We start from the raw sequence: 23,397 nt of genomic DNA, 5'->3' as shown, positions 1-23,397 counted from the left end.
CTCCTGTCTTGGCCTCCCAAAGTGCTGGGATTACAGGCGTGAGCCACCATGCCCAGCCCAGAACAGTATACTTTCGAGGTCTTCCAGCTTATTTGTCTGTTCAGAACCCCAATATCTCTCAGATCTCTGGGGATTGCTCGTCTTACAGTTTCCTAGTAGATGTTCTTTGCTTGGCCTCATAGAGTTTTACTTTGTGCATGAGCCAAAGAAATTTCATCCCTGGAAATTCCAGCTGCCCCACCCTCCCTACTTCTGTCTCCTCAATGCAGCCAGACTGCCATGCCCTGCCTGAGTTTCCCTCCTATATCACAATCTGCAAAGCAGCTTCAGAAAGAAAGCTGGGGTGAGCACAGGTCTTGCCTTGTTTCACTTCTCTTGGGGGTTACAGTTCGGCTTTGTCTGTTGTTCGGTGTCTGAAAACAATTGTTCCATGTATCTTCTCTAGTGTCCTGCTGTTTATTGCAGTAGGGCAAGTCCTGTACCAGTTACTCCTTCGTGCCCAGAAGCAGTAGTCTTCTCTTTGTTATATTTGTTTTTCTTAGACCTTTATTTTTGCATTCGCTTATACAATTTGTTTTTTATTTATCGTTGCCATATGGTTCTTTAAAAATCTCTGTTTATTTTCTGCTTAACAACTCCTTTACTCAGTGGGTTAAATGTGCTTGCAGACATACTGCTTAGAGCATTTTCAAAGTGAATATGCTGTGTTTTAAGACTTCTAATGTAAGCTCTATAATTTATTCGTTAGTATTCTAATATTCAATACATTATTATTATGTTTTGAGACAGAGTTTTGCTCTCGTCAACCAGGATGGAGTGCAGTGGCGCGATCTCAGCTCACTGCAACCTCCGCCTCCCGGCTTCAAGCGTTTCTCCTGTCTCAGCCTCCTGAGTAGCTGATTACAGGCACCCGCCACCATGCCCGGCTAATTTTGTATTTTTAGTAGAAACGGGGTTTAGCCTTGTTGGCCAAGCTGGTCTCGAATTCTTGCCCTCAGGTGATCCGCCCACCTTCGCCTTCTTAAGTGCTAAGATTAAGGCCCACTACATTTTTATTATTAATTAGCATACAGTATATATAATTTCATTTAAGTCAGTCATCAGATAACAATATGATTTAAAAGAATGGAAAAATTAAACTCTTGGAGTGACTTAGGAATTGGAGAGATGTTTTCCAGCCCCGTTTCCTGTCCTGGGAAATAACTAGAGTCATGCTTCTGTGTAACAAATGCAGATTGGATTTACATATCTGCTGTTTTCTTTCTTCCAGAGGACTTTGAGTCTGACCAGTTGATGTGTATAATTCCAGTTTAAATAAATGCCTGGAAAGATCTAGATCAAGCTTTAAACAGCAGCTATTTTTAAGGGGTAGGGTTAGAGGGGACTTTTATTTTCTTTTTTATTCATGTGAATTTTCTGTTTTTTGTTTTTTTTTTTTACTTTTTACAATTAGTATGTGTAGCAAATATAATCAGGACAGTTTTTTCATTTTGAAAACAAAGAGATGATAAAAAATGAATATTGCCCGTGACAACAGCTAGCATTGTGCCAGCTGATTCTCAGTGTTTTACAGTATTAACTTCGAACCCACCACAACCGCATGAGACAGGACCTATTATTGTACCCATTCATAATTTATTTATTTGTTTTGAGAAGGAGCCTCACTCCATATTTTGAGACAGAGGAGTGAGGAGGAGGCACTCTTCACCCAGGCTGGAGTGCAGTGGTGTGATCGCGACTCACTACAACCTCCGCCTCCCGGGTTCAAGCGATTCTCCTGCCTCAGCCTCCCGAGTAGCTGGGACTACACTATGTGGCTGAACAATTCAATCTACATTATAGCCATTGATAGCAGCAAGACAGAGAGATCATGAACACATAAGGCTGAGTACAAAATTGCTAAAACATTTTGAGATGTGCTAGCATAAAAGCTTCTTGTAAGCACGGTATACTTATTCAGTATAACCAAAACAATATTTATTAGAAATTATGAAGGCAAGGAGGCTGGGCACAGTGGCTTATGCCTGTAATCCCAGCACTTTGAAAAGCCGAGGCAGGAGGATTGCTTGAGGTCAGGAGTTTGAGACCAGCTTGGGAAACATAGTGAGATCCTGTCTCTACAAAAAATAATTACCTGGGTGTGGTGGCACACACCTGTAGTCCTAGCTACTTGGGAGGCTGAGGCAGAAGGATCATTTGAGCTCAGGAATTTAGGCTGCAGTGAGCCCTGACTGCACCACTGCGCTCCAGCATGGGTGACAGAGCAAGACCTTGTTTCTTAAAAAGAAAATGAAAGAAAGATGGAAAGAAAGGAAGGAAGGAGAGAAAGAAAGAGAAAAAGAGAGGAAAGAAAGAAAAGGAAGACAGGAAGGAGAGAAAGAAAGAGAAAACAGAAAGGAAGGAAGGAGAGAAAGAAAGGAGAGAGAGAGAAAGAAAAGAGAAAGAGGTAGATATATGTCAAATAGAAAAAACCCCTAGTTGTTCAAATTTTCCTAATAGATTAAAAGACAGACAAGAGCACAGATTATGATGTGGGGAAGAGACTAGGTTCCACCACTCTTTACCCAGCCATCACAGTCAGCCTGGAATTAGAGCTAATTAGGAAGAAAGGCAAGTCCATTCCTGACACCTGCTGGGGGCTAGCCACGTGCTCCAGCTTCTCTGTCTCCTGCACCAGTGGGTGGGCTTCTTGAAGGCACCAATCCCTCTTCCTCTTTCATTACCTTCGAAGCTCCTGCACCTGGGGGAGCTCAGCATGGATTTGCTCAGTTCAGGTGACAGGTAGGTTAGAAATGGATTGGAAGGGTGTTGCTGAGGAGGTTACAATTTGTAATCTAATAAGAGCCGTTATAGGTTCTTGAAAAGGCTTTTTTCTTCTTTTAATTAAAAGTGGTTTGGTTAGTGCAGTGCAGGGTTTCTCAGCCTCAGTACTACTGGCATGTGGAGCTGGATCATTTTTGTTGTGGGGGCTGCCCGGTGCCTTGCAGGATGTTTAGCAGAATCGCTGGCCTCTACCCACTAATGCCAGTGGCATCTCCTAGTTGCAACAACCATGAATGTCTCCTGGGGGCAAAACTGCCCTGGCCGAGAACCGCTAGGGTGTTAGAGGGAGTGCTGAGCCTGGAGGCAGGGGAGATCAGAGGAAGAAGAGCCAAAAAAAGTGGGTGGATGGAAGAGACACTAATGCAAGTGTGATCTAAGAGCAGTGACTCCCATCACCGTTGCTGTGTTACACAATATTTAGGAGCCTAATACACAAGCGTCATGTAGTATTGAACTACAGATCCACAGGAACAATTCATGAGGCATTCCCATTTGTTTCTTTTGGAAAAATATAAAAGCTGACACTGCTTGGAGAAAACTGGAGCGGAGTTGACAGGAAGAGGTTATGGCCGGGTGCCCTTCTGCCCAAAGACGTTTATCCCTTACATAACCGGCAATACCAGAAGTAAACGTGCCTGTTAATGAAAATTGTCATTTTATGTTTACAAAGCTTTTGGTTTATTGTACAAGAGAAAATTTTCCTATAGTTAATGCTCTAATTCCCCCCTGCTAAGGAGTAAACTGTAAAAATACAATCTGTTACTCTTTGAAATGTGGAGAGATGTTCCTTAAAGTCTAGAGGATGTTACATGAAATCAGCTTCAAGACAGGCTTGAGGAGACAGGAACACTTTGGTTATGGAAATCTGTACATGTCTATTCCAGTGGCATCAGCTGATACCGAGTTCACTGTAACCTAGTAATGTCACAGCAGCACCTGGGGGCATATAATTGTGTCAGCGCTGCTGTTTACCCAGTTAAATAAGACAAAGATTAGGTGAGGTTTTTGCTACTTATGGCTCATTGCCTTGGCTTCATTTTCCTAATCCTCCTTATTTTCACCCCTGCAAGAAAGAAAGAACAGTTCTAATAGCTTTCTGTTTCTGAGTATTGATGACTGGAATCTGGGGATACTTCCGGGTAGATGTCCGTTTGGAAAAGATGCTTGCTCAGTGCCCTTTATGCTGACAATGGTGAAAGAAATTTCCTGATGGCATCTGGCTCTTGATACATGATCCTTAGAGGTAATGTCCCTGTGGATGGTGGTGCCAGTCTGGCCCCTTATATGACTTCACAGATGTGCTTGGGATCATTTAGAGTGGGTTTCATTTCTATTGCAGAAGGAGTTGATACAGGGTGCAGGAAATCTACTCCTATTTTCCAAAGTTAGTTTCCAGTATAGTAACACATCCTGTGTAATTTTGTACTTTAAATTCATGTTTTATTTGGCACCGTTTTATTTATTTATTGTTTTGAGACAGAGTGTCTGTTGCCCAGGCTAGAGTGCAGTGGCGCAATCTCGGCTCACTGCAGCCTCTGCCTCCCAGGTTCAAGTGATTCTCCTGCCTCAGTCTCCTGAGTAGCTGAGATTACAGGTACATGCCACCACACCCAGCTAATTTTTGTATTTTTAGTAGAGATGGGGTTTCACCGTGTCAGCCAGGCTGGTCTCAAACTCCTGACCTCAAGCGATCCACCTGTCTCGGCCTCCCAAAGTGCTGGGATTACAGGTGTGAGCCATCGCGCCTACCCGATCATCTTGGATTTGTCATTCAGCACAGCATGGAAGCTGGCGCCCAGCATCTTGCTTCCTTGTGCAATATTTCCATCTCCTGGGATGGTGCCACTCGAGGAGAGGCCTGCCTTGACTTCCACCAGCCCCTCTCCTGGCTTTCAGTCCATTCCAGCTTCTCCAAGCAGAACTCTGTCCCTGTTTGGGGGACCAAGAAGGCACAAGGGCAGACCCACACATAAAGGAAGGCTGTTGGTCATTTAGCCTGAAGCAAGTGTCACGGCAGTAACTGTTTGGGAAGATCCAGTCTCTCTGGTGCGCCCCGGTCTGTTCACTGTCCTCACCCCTTCTTTCACATGCCCTCTGCCCCCTTCCCCTTCTTTTCTTTTTCTTTCTTTCCTTCTTCATTTTCAACGTGCCATAACAACTTTCAGGTAGCAAAGCGTCTGCTAGGAGTCATCCTGGCTTTTGTGTGTAAATCTGGTTCTTTTTAGGATGCTCTTTAAAGAGAGTTTTATCTTAGGGGCCAGAAGGAGTGCCGTCTCAAACAGCCTTAGAGCAGTATGTCCAGAAGCCCAGGCATCTGCTAGAAAAGCATGGGTAGCTACAAAAGATGAGGGTTTCCATCAGTCAGAGAATCAATGAGTAAGTTTTCTCCTACCCACCGGAGTGCGTGCGGTCCCGCACCTAGGAAGCAGTCAACGGCAACACACCTCACTGCTGGGCCGGGCCGCAGTGCCTCAGTGCTGCTGCTCGTTACCCTGTGCCCTCGGGTAACACGCTGGCATCCCAGGCCTCTGCTTCCTGATTCGTAACTCAGGGGTGATGGCAGCAAGCTCCCTCATCCAGCTGCGGTGCGGGTTAAGTGAGTTTATAAATTTAAAATGCTAGCTCACAGTCCACACTCAAGAAGTGTCAGCTATACCAATATCATTATCCCAGTCCTCAAGGAACTTGCAAAGTAGTTAGACAGATGGAACAACACACGTGAAAGAATTACAAAAAAGAGTCTGTCCGGTGTAGTGGCTTGTGCGCAAAAACGCCACGGAGTTTGAAGAATGAGATGTTTCAGCGTCTGAGCGGTCAGGTGATGTCAGCAGAGGAGGGAGATTATGTTAGGGCCTGCACGTTGTTAAGCCAACATACATTAAGCACCTACTCCTGTGACTCACTCACCCAACTGTTCGCCGTATGACACTGATTTTGCCAATCACGTTTTGCTAATCCTAAAACGAGGCGCAGTTAGGATCTTTGTGCTAGGTACCGGGCTACATAACCTTCCATGCATGATGCTTTATTTCATCCTTTCAACAACCCCCTTGGAATGAGGTAGTAATTATTTTATTTTATTATTTATTTATTTATTTTTGACAGAGTCTTGTTCTGTCGCCAGGCGCCAGTCTGGAGTGCAGTGGCGCGATCTCGGCTCACTGCAACCTCCGCCTCCCGGGTTCAAGCAATTCTCCTGCCTCAGCCTCCTGAGTAGCTGGGATTATGGGCGCACGCCACCACGCCCAGCTAATTTTTGTATTTTTAGTAGAGACAAGGTTTCACCATGTTGGCCAGGATGGTCTCGATCTCTTGACCTCGTGATCTGCCTGCCTTGGCCTCCCAAAATGCTGGGATTACAGGTGTGAGTCACCGCACCTGGCCATAATTTTATTTTTTGAGATGGAGTCTTGCTCTGTTGCCCAGGCTGGAGTGCAATGGCATGATCTTGGCTCACTGCAACTTCTGCCCCCCTGGTTCAAGTGATTCTTCTGCCTCAGCCTCCTGAGTAGCTGGGATTACAGGTGACCACCACCAGGTCCGGCTAATTTTTATATTTTAGTAGAGACAGGGTTTCACCATGTTGACCAGGGTGGGCTGGAACTCCTGACCTCAAGTGATCCACCTGCTTTGGCTTCCCAAAGTGCTGGGATTACAGGCATGAGCCACCGTGCCCAGCAAAGGTAGTAATAATTTTATGGACAAAGAAACGGAGGTTTTGGAGCTGTTAGTTTGTCTAAGATCAAAGCACTAACACACGGCAGAGCTTAGAATGAAGCAGGATCACAGATTGCCTGATGGCAGAGCATGAAAAAAGAGGATGTGGGAGGCTGGGTGCAGTGGCTCATGCCTGTTATCCCAGCACTTGGGAGGCCAAGGTGGAAGGATCCCTTGAGCCCAGAAATTCAAGACCAGCTTGAGTAACACAGTGAGACTCCATCTCAACTAAAAGTAAAAAAATAGCCGATGGTGATGTACACCTGTAGTCCTGGCTACTTGGGTGGGAGGATCGCTTAAGCCTGAGAGTTTGAGGTTGCAGTGAGCTACGATCATGCCACTGCAGGGAAGAGGAGCGTGTCGGGTGTGAGAGTCTGGGCAAAGAGGGAGACTGGAAGAGGTGTGGAGGGCAGGGACCCAATGAGGCCAATATTCTATTGGGAACAGGGCATCTGTGGGGGAGCCTGAGTGACATATATAATGTGGCTTAAGACTAATGGGCTACTGGCAGATAAGAGCTAATTTCAGCTTGAGAGAAGGCAGCCAGGCAAAAGGAAATAGGAACCAGGCAGATGTGACTTAGCGAGGACTCAGAGTTGGGGGCAAAAAGAACAAAGAGAAAACTGTGAAGTCTAGGGGACCCCTTGAAGGCAATATTGAGAGGTGTCTGTGACTATCTGGATGAGGACGGTCAATGAAAAAGGGAGGATGAGAGTGATCTCAGAGTCGTTGCCCCAGCAGTCCTGAAAATAGTGATCTTTGACCAGGCTGGGAAAACAGGGAAACTGGGTGGGAAAGGAGCTGTTCTGTTTTACACACATTAAGCTTGGTGGAACATGTGGGAATCCTGTAAACATTTGGACAGATGGAGATGGGGCATGTCTACAAGCCTGGAGACAGAGATTTGAGAATCAGCCATTCAGAGGGAAAGGCTACATCTCCAAAGCAGTGATTCAGGGCCAGAGTAAGGACAAATGGCCACAAAGGGAAAAGAGTGATTGGTTTGGATGGTTACAGGAAAATCAGGAAAACACAGTGTCACGGAAGAATGGCCCTCCACATGAGATAGGGCAGAAGTCAATCACTCAGGTCCTGTGAGGAAGCCGACTCAGACCCAGTGGACTGTGAGGGTGGTGGAATCCCCACCTGCCTCTGGGGTGATGGAGAACTACCTGGGAGACTTGGAGATGACAGGCGGAGAGAAAGAGCATTGGGTTTTTTTTTTTTTTTTTTTCCATAGAGAACGCATTTTGATGTCACCTAGGCTGGAGTCAGTGGCACCATCAAAGCTTTCTGCAGCCTCAAACTCCTGGGCTCAAGATAATTCTGCCTCACTCTCCCAAGTAGCTGGGACTGCAGGCACATACTACCATGCCCAGCTAATTTTTGAATTTTCTGTAGAGATGAGGTCTCACTATGTTGCTTAGGCTGGTCTTGAACGCCTTGGATCAAGTGATTCTCCTGTCTCGACCTCCCAGAGTGGTGAGATTGCAGGCACGAGCCACTGCACCCAACCTCCAACCAACCATTAAGTGATACTGTCAACGAAAAATATTCAGAGCATATTTGACTGATGGCTTTAGATATGTTATACCAGAATAATAATGATGCGTTATTAAAATATGCAAAGTGTAATTTCTCAACAATATCTTGTGGTAGGAAGATGAGCTAGTACAGTAGTTTTCCTTATTAGATTATTTCTTTACGAAAGTAATTGACATGGTTTGGCTGTGTCTCCACCCATATCTCACCTTAAATTGTAGTAATCCACACATGTCAAGGGTGGGGCCAGGTGGAGATAATTAAATCACAGCATGGTCAAGACCAGGTGGAGATAATTAAATCACAGCGTGGTCAAGACCAGGTGGAGATAATTAAATCATGGAGGTGGTTTCCCCATAGTTTTCTCCTAATAGTCAATAAGTTTCACAAGATCTGATAGTTTTATAAATGCAGGTTCCCCTGTGCAAGCTCTCTCCCTGCCACCATGTAAAATGTGCCTTTGTTTCTCCTTTGCCTTCTGCCATGATTCTGAGGCCCCAGTCATGTAAAACTGAGTTCATTAAATCTCTTTCCTTTATAAATTAAAAAAAACACTAATTTTTTATTGATAATGTTAGTTATACATGTTTCTGGAGCACATGTGGTATTTATTTATTTATGAGACGGAGTTTTACTGTGTCACCCAGGCTGCAGTGCAATGGTGTGATCTCCACACCCAGCTAATTTTTGTATTTTCAGTAGAGACGGGGTTTCACTATGTTGGCCAGGCTGGTCTCAAACTCCTGACCTCAGGTGATCCGCCTGCCTTGGCCTCCCAAAGTGCTGGAATTAGAGTTGTGAGCCACAGCACCGAGCCAATAAGGGAATTTTGGATTCAGACCGCTTGAATTAAAAGCTCTTCATTCAGGTAAATGAAGCCCCAAACATCTCATCCAGTGACCAGCATAGGGACTGAACCTGCAACCTTAGTATTATTAGCACCATGCTCTAACCAACGGAGCTAACAGGCCACATGTGACATTTAGATAGATGCATATAATGTGAAATGATTAAATCAGGGTTTTAGGACATCTGTCACCTCAAACATTTATCATTGCTTTGTGCTAGGCACATTTCAAATCTCCTATTTTGAAATATACAGTAAACTACTGTTAACTGTGGTCATCCTACTGTACTAGCAAACACTAGAACTTATTCTATTTTTATACCCATTAGCCTCTCATCATCCCCCTTTCCTCTACCCTTCCCAGCTTCTGGGAATCACCATTCTTTTCTCTACCTCCGTGAGATCAACTTTTAGTTCCCCACATATTAGAGAGATCATGTGATATTTGTCTTTTATGTCTGACTTACTTCACTTCATATGTCCTCCAGGTCTATCCATGTTGCTGCAAATGACAGGATTTCATCCTTTCTTATGGCTGAATAATAGTCCGTCGTATATACATCTTCTTTATCCATTCATTTGCTGATAGGCACTCGGGTTGATACTTTGGCTGTTGTGACGTGTGCTCCAATAAACATACGAGTGCAGGTACCTCTTTGATATGCTGATTTCTTTTGAATATGCACCTAGCAGTGGGCTTGCTAGATCAAAGGTTGTTCTGATTTGTAGTTTTCTGAGGAACCTTCATATAGTTTCCCATGGCTATACTCATTCACATTCCCATCAACAGTGTATATCCTTTTTCTCTGTATCCTTACCAGGATTTGTTATTTTTTGTCTTTTTGACAATAGCCATTGTAACTGGGTGCAATATCTCATCGTGGTTTAGCTTTGCATTTCCCTGATGATTAGTGATGCTGAGCATTTTTCACACACCTGTTGGTCATTTGTGTGTCTCCTTCAGGCTTTTTTGATTGCTTAGCCTTTGTAGTGTGATTGCTTTTTGAGCACTGTCTTAATATAGGTATAGTTTTAAATTATACATACACACTGCTATGATTAGCTAATATCTCAAGGTTTATTATTCACCAGGGTGAGTTCACTATTAAAAACAGAGGATTGGCCAGGAATGGTGGCTCACGCCTATAATCCTATCACTTTGGGAGGCCGAGGTGGGAGGACGGCTTGAGTCCAGGAGTTCGAGACCAGCCTGGGCAACATGGTGAAACCCTGTCTCTACAAACAGAACAAAAGAGGATTGGCAGGCGCAGTGGCTCATGCCTGTCATCCCAACACTTTGGGAGGCTGAGGCAGAAGGACTGCTTGAGGCCAGGAGTTGGAAACCAGGCTGGTCAACATAGCCAGATCCCATCTCTACAAAAGCAAAATAATTAAAATTAGCTAGACATGGTAGTACATTCCTGTAGTCTCAGCTTCTCGAGGGGCAGAGGCAGGAGGATCCTTTGAGCCCAGGAGTTCGAGGCTGCAGTGAGCTATGATTGCACCACTGCACTCCAGCCTGGGCCACAGAGCAAGACGCTGTCTCAATTAACAAAACAAACAAAAAAGAGGATATAACATTTCAAATGTTGTTCTTGATAATTAAAACATTATTTTCGGCTGGGCGCAGTGGCCTATACTTGTAATCCTAGCACTTTGGGAGGCTGAGGCAGGTGGATCACCTGTGCCCGAGAGTTCAAGACCAGTGTGGCCAACATGGCCAGACTGTGTCTCTACAAAAAATACAAAAATTAGCCAGGCATAGTGGCATGTGCCTTTAGTCCCAGGTACTTGGGAGGCTAAAGTGGGAGGATCACTTGAGCCTGGGGAGGTCGAGGCTGCAGTGAACAAGATTGTGCCATTGCACTCCAGCCTGGGCAACAGAGGGAGACCCTGTTTAAAAAAAAAAAAAGTTTTTGGCTGGATATGGTGGCTCACACTTGTAATCCCAGCACTTTGGGAGGCTAAGGGGGAGGACTGCTTAAGCACACAAGTTCAAGACCAGTCTGGGCAAGGTAGGGAGCCCCCCGTCTACAAAAAATTTAAAAATTAGCCAAGCATGGTGGTGTGTGCCTGTGGTCTCAGCTACTTGAGAGGTTGAGGTGGGAGGATGGCTTGAGCTGAGGAGTTTGTGGCCGCAGTGAGCTGTGATTGTGCCACTGCACTCCAGCCTGGGCAACAGAGCAAGACTATTGCAAAAATATTTTTTTTGTTTGGTTCCTTCTTGTTGGAATCAATTATATTGCCATTATGTTTACCTTGCCCTTGACTAAGGGTTTGTTTAGTAAAGCTATGTAAGATAACCCATATTGGTTAGGTTACTTGCAATCCCGTCTGTGCAAACTAATGCATGTGGACCCCACATCCTTCTCTCTGTGGAGCCCTCACACCCAATTCAGGGCACCACATAGGTCATTCCTGACCCGGCTGTCTAACATGGGACGATGTGAGGGTGCCAGGCCATTCTACCTCTTTTGCTACAAAATGAACAATAGAAGATTTTATTTTATCTCCTAGTAAACTGTCTCATCCTGGGACATGTGCCTCTGCCCATCTTCTTATAGAGCACACCTTTAGAGGGCGCTATACTGAGGAAATGAGAGAATTACCCTTATCGTTATTCCAATAGAGTATTCCTCTTTACTCTTTTTTTTTTTTTTTTTTGAGTTGGGGTCTTTTTCTGTTGCCCATGCTGGAGTTCAGTGGTGTGATCAAGGCTCTATAGCCTCAAACTCCTAGGCTCAAGCCATCCTCCTGCATTGCCTCCCAAAATGCCAGGATTACAGGCATGAGCCAGTGCCCCCAGCCTCTTTCCTTTAGCTTAGCTCTTAGGCTTTTTCTTGTGATTTCTTACCACCTTTCCTTCTAGGCATTATAGGTCATTAGAAGTGCCTGGGTCTGCTTCCAACTTGCACACAGCACCCTAGGGCCAGTTCCTTTACCTTCCCCACACCTCAATTTCCTAGAGTCCAGGGATGAGAATCCCTCTCACACCATCCTGAAATGGCTGCAGCCAACTCATGTGGACTCGTGTGTGAAACTCTGGCAAAAACCGGAAACTGCCAAAGGCCAAAGACTGGTTTTCTGATAAATGCCTTTCCAGTCTCATCTCTGGGAACATACAGATTCCACATAGTACGCCATCTTCACAAATTTCTTTACATTGCAGCAAATCATTTGATTGTGAAGTATGTGCTTTCTTTAGATTAAGGCACTGAAGTAGGATGTACAGGTAGAGCTCTGTCACTTGTCAGCTGGTGATACTTACCAATTCCTGCAGGTCTCTTTGCCCATGTTAACTGTCACTTCCCCAAGTCTGCGTCTCTTTCAGGCTCTCTGCAACAAGCATTTTTTCACTCACTGTCAACAAAGTCCCGTGCCTGCGTCTGCTGCTGGTTTGAGGCCCAGGAGCCTCCGGGTGGTTCGCCGTGCTCTGGGCTCCACCCAGTGTGCTCAAACTCAATCTATACAACCATCCAGTCAACTCAGTGGGGGGAGACCACAACACCACGCAACTGGTTCCGCATAAATTACTAAGATGAAAAGTAAATGCCGGGCACGGTGGCTCATGCCTGGGGCAGGTGAATCGCTTGAATCCAGGAGTTTTGAGACCAGCCTGGGCAACATGGTATAACACCGTCTCTACCAAAAACAATAAAAAAATCTAGCCAGGCATGCTGGTGCGTTCCTGTAGTCCCAGCTACTCAGCAGCTGAGGTGGGAGGTCTCTTCAGCCTGGGAGGCGGAGGTTGCAGTGAGTCGTGACTGTGCCACTGCACTCTAGCCTGGGAGATAAAGTGCGTCTTCACCTCAGAAAAAAAAAAGTAAAAAACTGGTTATTTTTTGTGGGGCTGGAAACATTTTTTTTTTCTGATTATGAAACATTCATCATAAAAAGCTGATAAGATAAACTGGAAAGAAAAATAAAATAAAAATGAGCTGTAATCCCAATCTCATATTTTGGTGTCAATAGTTCTTATTCTCCCTTTATGGTAATTAGATTACACTTGTATTAGTCTGTTCTCTTGCTGCTGATAAAGAAATACTCGAGACTGGGTAATTTTTTTTTTTTTTAACTTTTTTATTTTATTTTTTTCCTCCTTTTGTTGCTTCATTTTATGGTGTTTTGTGCAGACACTGGGTAATTTCTAAAGAAAAAGAGGTTTAATGGACTCACAGTTCCACGTGGCTGGGGAGGCCTCACAATCATGATGGCAGTCAAGACAGAATGAGAGCCAAGCAAAAGGGGAAACCCCTTATTAAACCACCAGATCCCGCGAGACTTACTCGTTATCAAGAGAACAGTATGGGGGAAACTGCCCCCATGAGCCCACTACTTACCACCAGGTCCCTCCCACAGCACGGGGCAATTGTGGGAGCTACAATTCAAGATGAAATTTGGGTGGGACACAGCCAAACCATACCACACCATTTATAATTTATTAAAATTTTTATTGTGATAATATGAAATCTATCATCATAATCTTTTTTGTATTTTATTCCCATTTTTATTTTCCATAGTATTTATGACACAGAAATGTCCTGTGTCCTCTCCTTGAATGTCTGTAAAATTGCATTTTCAATATTTAAAATTTCTCCTGCTCCTCATTTACTTATGCTAGCAACTGAAGTCCGATTCTTGCAATGAGTATTGTCCCATTAATATGAAATAACTCAAAAAAAACCTTTTAGTTTCAGGGGTACAGGTGCAGTTTTGTTACACAGGTAAACTCGTGTCACGGGATTGGGTGTACTGATTATTTTGTCACCCAGGTTACTAAGCATAGTACCCGGTAGTTATCTTTTCTGATCTTCTCTTTCCTCTCACCCTCCTCTCTCAAGGAGGCCTCAGCGTCTGTTGTTCCCCTCTTTGTGTCTATGTGTTCTCATGATTTAGCTCCCACTTATAAGTGAGAACATGTGGTATTTGGGTTTCTGCTCCTGTGTTAGTTTACTAAGGATGACGGCCTCCAGCTCCATTCATCTTCCTGCAAAGGTCATAATCTTGTTCCTTTTTATGGCTGCAGAGTATTCCATGGTGTATATGAACCACATTTTTTTTTTGAGATGGAGTCTCGTTCTGTTGCCCAAGCTGGAGTGCAGTGGTGCAATCTCGACTAACTGCAAGCTCCGCCTCCCAGATTCAAGCAATTCTCCTGCCTCAGCCTCCCAAGTAGCTGGGACTACAGGTGCATGCCACCACACCCAGCTAATTTTTTTGTATTTTTAGTAGAGACGGGTTTCACCGTGTTAGCCAGGATGGTGTCGATCTCCTGACCTTGTGAACCACCGCGCCCGGCTGAACCATATTTTTTTTTAATCCAGTCTACTGGGTTGATTCCATGTCTTGGCTATTATGAAGAGTGCTGCAATGAACAATTGCATGCATGTGTCTTTAAGATAGAATGATTTATATTTCTTTGGGTATATACCCAGTAGTGGGATTGCTGGGTCAAATGATAGCTCTAAGTTCTTTCAGGAACTGTCACAGTGGCTGGACTAATTTATACTGCCACCAGCAGTGTGTAAGCATTCCCTCTTCTCTACAAGCTCCCCAGCATCTGTTATTTTTTTTGACTTTTTAGTAATAGCCATTTTGACTGGTGTGAGATGGGTATCTCATTGTGCCATCTTACCCATTTTTAAGTGTGCAGCTCAATGGTATTCAATACATTCATAATGTTGTGCCACTATCACCACCATCTGTCTCTATCACTTTTCATCTTGTAAACCTGAAACGCTAAGAACATCTCATTCCAAGTTCCACCCAGACCCAATTCTACCTTCTGCCTCTGTAGTTTTGACTACTCTATCCCATGTAAGTAGAATCCTACAGTATATCTTTTTTGTGATTGGCATAAGTAACATTATAAAAATATGTACAGTGCATTTTTTCTGCTATTCAATCTTCTTTTACAATGTGATTTTTAACGATGCATTTGTATATTCCATTGTTTGGATCCCAGTTAATTTAGTGATTCACTATTGTAAATACTTTGGCCATGCTCTGCCTGCTTAGCAGTGTACTAGAGTAACAAAGCTGGCCGGAGTAGGAGTCAGAAGCTAGAGATACGGAGCAGGTGTTTAACCTGGGCACAAGGCCCCCGTCTTCTCACCTTCTTCTTGATGGCAGAGCTGGGCCACATGTTCAACACTGCAGTGTACATTCCACACAGTGATGTCTCTGCCCACATCCATGGTTATTTCTTTTGGAGATGAATTCATAGAAATGGAAATATGGGATTAACAGGTTTATAATATTCTAAAGCTTTTCACAACAAGTGTTGCACAACTGCCATTCAGAAAGTTTGAACCAAATGTAAAAGAATGCTTATTTCCTGGGTGTTATTGCCAAAATTGGGTGTAGTCTCTTCTTTAAAACATAGTTTTGTACTGGAATAATTTTAACGGTTTATGTTTACTGAATTAAATTGTGCTATGGATATTTAGCCAAAAAAAGAAAAGTTTCCAAGCCTCTTTTGGATGGTTGTAAAATTGTTTTAGTTTTTTTGTTTCTGTTTAAGGCAATAGTCACAGCAACAATAAATGAAAGCAGAAAGTACCAAAATAGCGTATTACGATCACAACTGAATACTAGGATGTGTCAGTAAAGCAAGAATTCACTGACTGGGGTACTGGTAGACAATGTTTTCTATTACAAAGTGTGTAGACCAAGTCTCGCTCTGTCACCCAGGCTGGAGTGCAGTGGTGCAATCTCGGCTCACTGCAACCTCAAGCGAATCAGCCTCCCAAGTAGCTGGGATTACAGGCACCTGCCACCACACCCGGCTAATTTTTGTATTTTTAGTAGAGATGGGGTTTCACCATGTTGGCAGGCTGGTTTTGAACTCTTGACCTCAGGGGCTGGGATTACAGGTGTGAGCCACTGTGCCTGGCCCCTATTTATGTACATTTTTGTTTCAATAGCTTTGAGGTACAAGTGGTTTTTTTGTTACATGGATGAATTAAACAGTATTGAATTCTGAGATTTTTTAATATTTAAAAATGAAAAATTTATGAAATATGAATAAGGAAAATTTATGGTTTTGTACCCAGGTAAATTTCTGAAGATAGTGCCAACTACCTAATTCTTTTGTAATAGATTATGAGGCAGCTCCTAAATTTAGGGAAACAGCGCTTTGATGTTTGAATAGGACTTGATCCCTGTATGTCAGCCCTCCATCTGGGTGCTAAAATCTGAACATATTATTAGCATCCAGTATCACAGGTGCAGTGAGGACTGACATATAGAGTCAGCAACTCTAGCTTGCCAAGGTACTCTAGTGACTCAATATCTGTTAACACTGGAAAATGTGTATCTTATATATTGCACTATTATCTTTCCCATCTTCCCACACGTTATGGGCTGAATTCTGTTCCTTCTGGTCCTCAAATTCATATGCTAGAGTCTTAACCTCCAGTACCTCAGTGTGTATTAGGAGACAGGACCATTAAGGAGGTAATTAAAGGAAAATCAGATCATATGGGCAGACCCTAGTCCAGTATGACTTGTGTCTTCATAAGAACAAGGGATTAGGACCCAGACAGACATAGAGGGGAGACTCTATAAAGACACCACAAGAAGATGGCCATCTATAAGCCAACGAGAGGCCCTCCGAGGACACCAACCCAGCCAACACTGTGATGTTGGCCTTCCATCCTCCAGAATTATGAGGAAATACATTTCTTTTTTCTTTTCTTTTCCCCCGCCTTTTTTTTTTTTTTTTTTGAGACGGAGTCTTGCTCTGTTGCCCAGGCTGGAGTGCAGTGGTGTGATCTCAGCTCACTGTAACTTTCGCCTCCCAGGTTCAAGAGATTCTTCTGCCTCAGCCCCCCGAGTATGGGACTATAGGTGCCCATGATCACGCCCGGCTAATTTTTGTATTTTTAATAGAGATGGGGTTTCACCATATTGGCCAGGCTGGTCTCGAACTCCTGACCTTGTGATCCACCCGCCTCGGCCTCCCAAAGTGCTGGGATTACAGGCATGGGCCACCCATGTAAATTTCTGTTGCTTCAACCATCCGGTCTATGGTACTTTGTTATGGCAGCCCCAGCAAATGAATATATCACATTGTTAATAATCTGATCTCTTCCGTGTAAAGCATCTTATTAATATAGCTTCCACCCTCCAATTATCAAAGTGCTTTCTATAAAGGTACTTTCCTCCCACATCTGTTTCACGTCATGCTTGTTTCATGAATACTTCAAATGCAATTACTAGCTGGAACAGCTGCACCTTTCCAGCGCAATTTGTTCTGTTACTTATGGAATGCATAAGCGAGTAGAAAATGGAATGCAGCATATATTAATGCAAGGGCTGTGGGTGACAGGAATTCAGAGACTAGGAAATATCATTCTATTCATTCAACAAATACTGACTTTTCCTTTCTTCTTTTTGTTTTTGAGACAGGGTCTCACTCTGTTCACAGGCTGGACTGCAGAGGTTCTATCAAGGCTCACTGCAACCTCAGTCTCCCAGGTTCAAATGATACTCCTGACTCAGCCTCCCAAGTAGCTGGGACTACAGGCACATGCCACTGTGCCTGGCCAGTTTTTCTTTTTAAGTTTACTTTTTGTAGAGATAGGGTCTCTCTGTGTCACCCAGGTTGGTCTTAAGCTCCTGGGCCCAAGAGATCCTCCCACCTCAGTCTTCCAATGTGTTATATGGGCCACTCATGTACATTTCTGTTGCTTCAACCATCCAGTCTGTGGTACTTTGTATGGCGGCCCTAGCAAATGAATATAGGCATGAGCCACTGTACCTGGCATTCAACACATTTTCTGATCACAGTCTGCACCAGGTCCTATTCCAGGAGAGGGCACAGCAGTGAGCAGAACCAAGTGCCTGTCCTCTTACAGCAGATGTGGCTTTCATGACCAAGATGCCGATACCTACTTCTCTACTCCAGGGTCCTTGCATGAGCCAGCACCACGTGTTTAATCTAATTTCCTGTAGAACCAGCTGGATTTAAGCCTTGACTTATGCCAGGCTTGCATTAGGACTAGGAAAATTCCAGGCTGGTTTCTGACCTTTGAATCTGGAAGTCTAAGCTACAACTGCATGAAGATTGCGCCATGACCACGTGGTGTCTCTCAGCATGGAGGAGAGCATATTTCTTTGAGAGCCATTTCACAGATCCTGGCTGGCTGTCACTGCTGTGGAGGAAGCAGCACTGCCCTCCTGAGTGTGTGGGCTCCCAGGGAAAGGGGATGTGGAGAATGGTGATGGTGAGTGACGACTCACTTTGTCTTCAAATGTCCCAGTCAGTGGATAGGTGAGCACCATTTGGAGGAAGCTACCGCTTAACTGGGGCAAGACTCATCTAGAGAGACTTCCCATTTGGAGGAGTGATCTATACAATCACTGTTATTAACACTGTATGTAGGACTAAGTGCTGTCTTACATAGTTCTAGCTCGGTGCAGTGGCTCTTGCCTGTAATTCTAGCACTTTGGGAGGCTAAGGTGGGAGGATCACCTGAGGCCAGGAGTTCAAGACCAGCCTGGGCAACACAGAGAGACCTTGTTTCTACAAAAAATTTAAAAATTGGGAGAGCAAGGTTGTGTGTGCCTATAGTTCCAGCTACTTGGGAGGCTAAGGTGGGAAGATCACTTGAGCCCAGGAGTTCCAGACTGCAGTGAGCCATGTTTGTGCCACTGCACTCCAACCAAGGTGACACAGCCAGATCCTGTTTCTAAATAAATAAATAAGATTAAATAGCTCCCTGTGCTCCAGGCGTGCGGGTGTCGGCCGCGATCTCTGTGCTGGGATGAGCCGGGCTCCGGGTGGAAGCAAGGGAACCCAGTCGCAGCAGCCATGGCCAGTACAATGGTAGCAGTTGGACTGACCATTGCAGCTGCAGGATTTGCAGGCCGTTATGTTTTGCAAGCCATGAAGCATATGGAGCCTCAAGTAAAACAAGTTTTTCAAAGTCTACCAAAATCTGCCTTCAGTGGTGGCTATTACAGAGGTGGGTTTGAACCCAAAATGACAAAACGGGAAGCAGCGTTAATACTGGGTGTAAGCCCTACTGCCAATAAAGGGAAAATAAGAGATGCTCATCGACGAATTATGCTTTTAAATCATCCTGACAAAGGAGGATCTCCTTATATAGCAGCCAAAATCAATGAAGCTAAAGATCTACTAGAAGGTCAAGCTAAAAAATGAAGTAAATGTATCATGAATATTAAGTACATATTATGTATATGAGTATTAACTTTGTATAATAAAATGCCTCAGAGTTACAGTTTAAAAAAAAAAAAAAAACGATTAAATAGCTCCATGTTAAGGAGAAGGGGGAGAAAACAGAGTTGTGACCACCAAGGCTTCCTAATACCTACCCATGTGGAACTGTGGGCCTTACCAACTGAGAGCTGAGTAGCAAAGTTTAATTTAGTCTTCTACCTAGTCATGAAGTAGAAATATTAATATATACTCCTATATCTATTGAAGAGAGATGGAAATCAGTTTTGCTGGATCTGACATGGTTTTAATTAGGTTATATACAGAAAAGTAATTTATTTTTGAGGCAGTTGAGTAGCTACTATATGCTCCTGTATTGTAGACTATAATGTGACAGAAGGCGGATCACAAGGGAATTTTCTTGCAGTTCTGACTACACGTTTCCCTTTGGTAATACTGAAACGCATGGGTTTTTTTTTGTTTCTATGCAAGGATCTGTTGATCTGTTGGTCATTTAGCAGCAGACATGCAGTGATTCGAGTGCTAGATTAATGATGATTCAGTAAATTCCCATTTAACTGAGCAATTGAGAATTATGTTTGCTAATTCACTGACTGTTTAGGTTAATCAACTACTGAAGTAGGTGTTGCAAAATATTCACCTGTCTGTTTTCTGCGAGGCTGGGGAGAGTGGAATGGTGTAGAGGATGGGTGGTAGAAAGAAATATTAAAAAATGGTTTCTGCATAGAGGAGTTAATAAACTAGGTAGGTAGACAATATTCACATATATGAAACTGAGACTAACTGGCTTGGAGACAGCTGCCTTCTCATGATGTCATCACATAGCAGAGCGAGAGAAGGGGGGATTGGGTCCCTCTTTCTCTTCTTAAAAGGGCACTAATCCCATCATGAAGGCCCCACCCTTCTGATGTTATCTGAACCTACCTACCTTCCAAGGCCCCACTTCTAAACACCATAACGTTTCAGGGTTAGGGCTTCAACATATGAATTAATACAAACATTAAGTCCATAACAGATAATCACACCAAATATAAATCATCCAAAAACTTTGAATTAAAAGACAGATTGTCAGACTGATAAAAAAAGCAAGACTAGACTATGGGCTGTCTACAAGAAACTCACTTTAAGTATAAAATACAGAAAGGTTAAAAGTAAAAAAAGGGAAGAGAATATTATATACAAATAGTAATTTCGAGAAGGATGGAATATCTACATTAATATCAGACAGAGAGACTTCAGAATAGGGAATATCACCAGGAATACAGAGGTATACTAAATATTGATAAAGTGATCAATTCATCAAGAAGACCTAACAATCTTAAATATGTATGTATCTAAAAATAGAGCCTCAAAATATATGAAGGAAAGACTAATAAAACTGCAAAGGGAAATAGACAACTTCTTATTTACAACTGGAGATTTCAATATCCCTCTCTTAGTAAATGACAGAAAAAGTAGACAGAAAATCAGTAACCACAAGAATGATTTGAATAACCCTATTGAACAACTGGACCTAATCCACATTTATTGAATGCCTCACCCAACAGCAGTAAACCCATTTTTTTTCAAGTGCATGTAAATCATTTATCAAGATAGACCCATATGCTGCACCATACAATATGCTTCATCTTATTTAAAAGGATTGAAATAATTATGGATTACATTTTGTGAAAACAATAATTACTAGACATTATCTATGAAATCTAAAATATTTTGAAATTTAATAGAAAAAGCAAATGAACAATTTAAATTAAATAAACCATGGGTAGGAAAGGAAATCACTAGGGAATTAGAAAATATTCTGACCTAAATGAAAATATATTTCAAAATTTGGAGAATACTGTTAAAGAGTTTGTAGAGGAAAATGTATATCTCTAAATGCTTATAAAATTAGAACGTGGTCAAATCAGTATAAGAATCCACATTAAGAAGCTAGAGAGGCTGGGTGTGCCTATAATCCCAGCGCTTTGGGAGGCTGAGGCAGGAGGATCACTTGAGCTCAGGAGTTTCAGACCAGCCTGGGCAACATACTGAAACCCTGTCTCTACTAAAAATAAAAGAAAATAATTAGCTGTGTGTTGTGGCATGCACCTGTGGTCCCCACTACTGGGGAATCCGAGGTGGGAGGATCACTTGAGTCTGGGAGGTGGAGGTTCTATAATCATGCCACTGCACTCCAGCCTGAGTGACAGAGTAAGACCCCGTCTCGGGAAAGAAAAAAAAAAGGTTGTAAAAGAAGATCGAATTAAACCAATGTAAAAGGAAGGAAATAATAAATGTAAGAATTTTCTTTTCGTTTCTTTTTTTGAGATGTGGTCTCACTCCGTCACCCTGGCTGGAATGCAGTGGCACGATCATGGCTCGCTGCAGCCTTGACTGCCTGGGCTTAAGTGATCCTCCTGTCTCAGCCTCTCGAGTAGCTGAGACTACAGGTGTGCGCCACCATGCCCCAGCTAATTTTTAAAATTATTTGTAGAGATGAGGGCTTGCTGTGTTGCCCAGAATGCTTGAGTTCAAGCGGGCCACCTCAACTGGCTAATACAAATAGCAATTAAAAGAGGCTGAACACAGTGGCTCATGCCTCTAATCCCAACAATTTTAGAGGCTGAGGCAGGAGGACTGCCTGAAACCAGGAGTTTGAGGCTGCAGTGAGTTATGATTGCTACTACATTCCAGCCTGATCTGGGTGACAGAATGAGAACCTGTCTCAAAATAAACAAATACAAGAGCAAGGAGAAAAGAAAAAAATTACCAACATTAGGAACAAAAGAGATGACATCACCATAGATCTTGCAGACATTGAAATAAAAAAAAATTGTAATTATGTAAATAAATTCAATGGCATAGATGAAATGGACAAATTGGTTGAATGCCACAGATTAACCGGAGTGATTCAAGAAACTATAGAAAATCTGAGTGGTAAGAAAATTTTATTATTAAGAAACTACAGACTGAGGTGGCTTCAGCAGTAAATTCTATCAAACATTTAAGGAAAAATAATACCAATTACACACAAACTCATTCTAAAAATAAAGATCACGTCTCTATAGTCATTTCTTTTTTGAGCCCAGACAATGACATTGAAAGGAAAAGAACCCTAGAGACCAGTATACCTCACTGAATAGATGCAAAAATCTTTAATTAAATTTTTGGCAAATTGACTTCAGCGATATATAAAAAGAATCATGCATCATGACTAAGTGGGGTTTATCCCAAGAATGCAAGCTTTAACACTAAAAAAAGCAATAGAACTACCACATTAACAGGATAAAGGAGAAAAACCATATATGATCCTCTTATTAGATGCAGAAAAATATTTAACAAAATTCACCACCCATTCACAATTTTAAATCTCTTAGCAAATTGGAAAGAGAAGGGACCTTCTTCATCCTGATAAGAGTACACAGTCTCTGAAGAGGCTTCAGCTAACATCATCCATTAACGATGAACAACCAAATGCTTTCTCCTCAAACTGAAAATAATGCAAGGATGTCCAGTCCCAGGATTTCTATTAAACATCACATTGGAAATCCTAGCCAGTACAATAGGCAAGAAAAAGGCAAAGAAAACCATACAGATTGAAAGGAAGAAATAAAACTGTCTATCTACGATGACATGATTGTGTATATAGAAACACTGAAGGAATCTATAAAAAAGGCAAACCAAAATAAGTGACTTTAGCGTAGGTTAATACAAAAAATATTTTCTGTATATTAGCAATGACCAACTGGAAATTTAAATAAAATAATACCATTTAGTATATATAGTATCAAAAACAATACCTCTGGCTGAGCACGGTGGCTAATACCTGTAATCCCAATACTTTGGGAGGCTGAGAAGGGAAGATCACTTGAGTCCAGGAGTTTGAGACCAGCCTGGGCAACACAGCTAGAACTTGTCTCTACTAAAAAAAACAAAATTAGCTGGGCGTGGTAGTATATGCTGTCATCCCAGCTACTTGGGAGGCTAAGGCAAGAGGACTGCTTGAGCTCAGAAGGTCAAGGCTGTAGTGAGCTATGATTGCACCACTGCACTCCATTTTGTTCCATTGATCCAAATGTTGATCCTATAATAATGTGGCTTTACAGTTGGTCTTGAAATATGATAGTCTGAATGTTCCAACTTTGTTGTTCTTTTTCAAAATTGTGTATATATATACACACACACAATTGTGTACACACACACACACACCCCATTTACTATGGTGACAATTTTCCCCAAATTGCTCCATAGATAACAATGTAATCTTAACTGAAATCCCAGC

The 23,397-nt window shown here is 42.8% G+C and overlaps 2 protein-coding genes across 2 annotated transcripts in view; both read left to right on the top strand.

The window, feature by feature from the left end:
* The window catches only part of CCNY (cyclin Y), a 268,565-nt gene that overhangs the window by 25,432 nt on the left and 219,736 nt on the right, over positions 1-23,397 (top strand). The window lies entirely within an intron of this gene.
* LOC135271396 (mitochondrial import inner membrane translocase subunit TIM14-like) lies at positions 18,664-19,172 on the top strand. Its single transcript, XM_064368450.1, has one exon. It carries the CDS (start codon positions 18,747-18,749, stop codon positions 19,095-19,097), a length of 351 nt encoding a protein of 116 aa, XP_064224520.1. The 5' UTR covers positions 18,664-18,746; the 3' UTR covers positions 19,098-19,172.

This window comes from Aotus nancymaae, unplaced genomic scaffold, assembly GCF_030222135.1.
Source record: "Aotus nancymaae isolate 86718 unplaced genomic scaffold, 86718_ANA_hifiasm-v0.15.2.pri h1tg000077l, whole genome shotgun sequence".
In the NCBI taxonomy this organism is placed as follows: Eukaryota; Metazoa; Chordata; class Mammalia; order Primates; family Aotidae; genus Aotus; species Aotus nancymaae.
The sequence above is the reverse complement of the archived record's forward strand: the minus strand, read 5'-3'. Positions and strand labels throughout refer to the sequence as shown.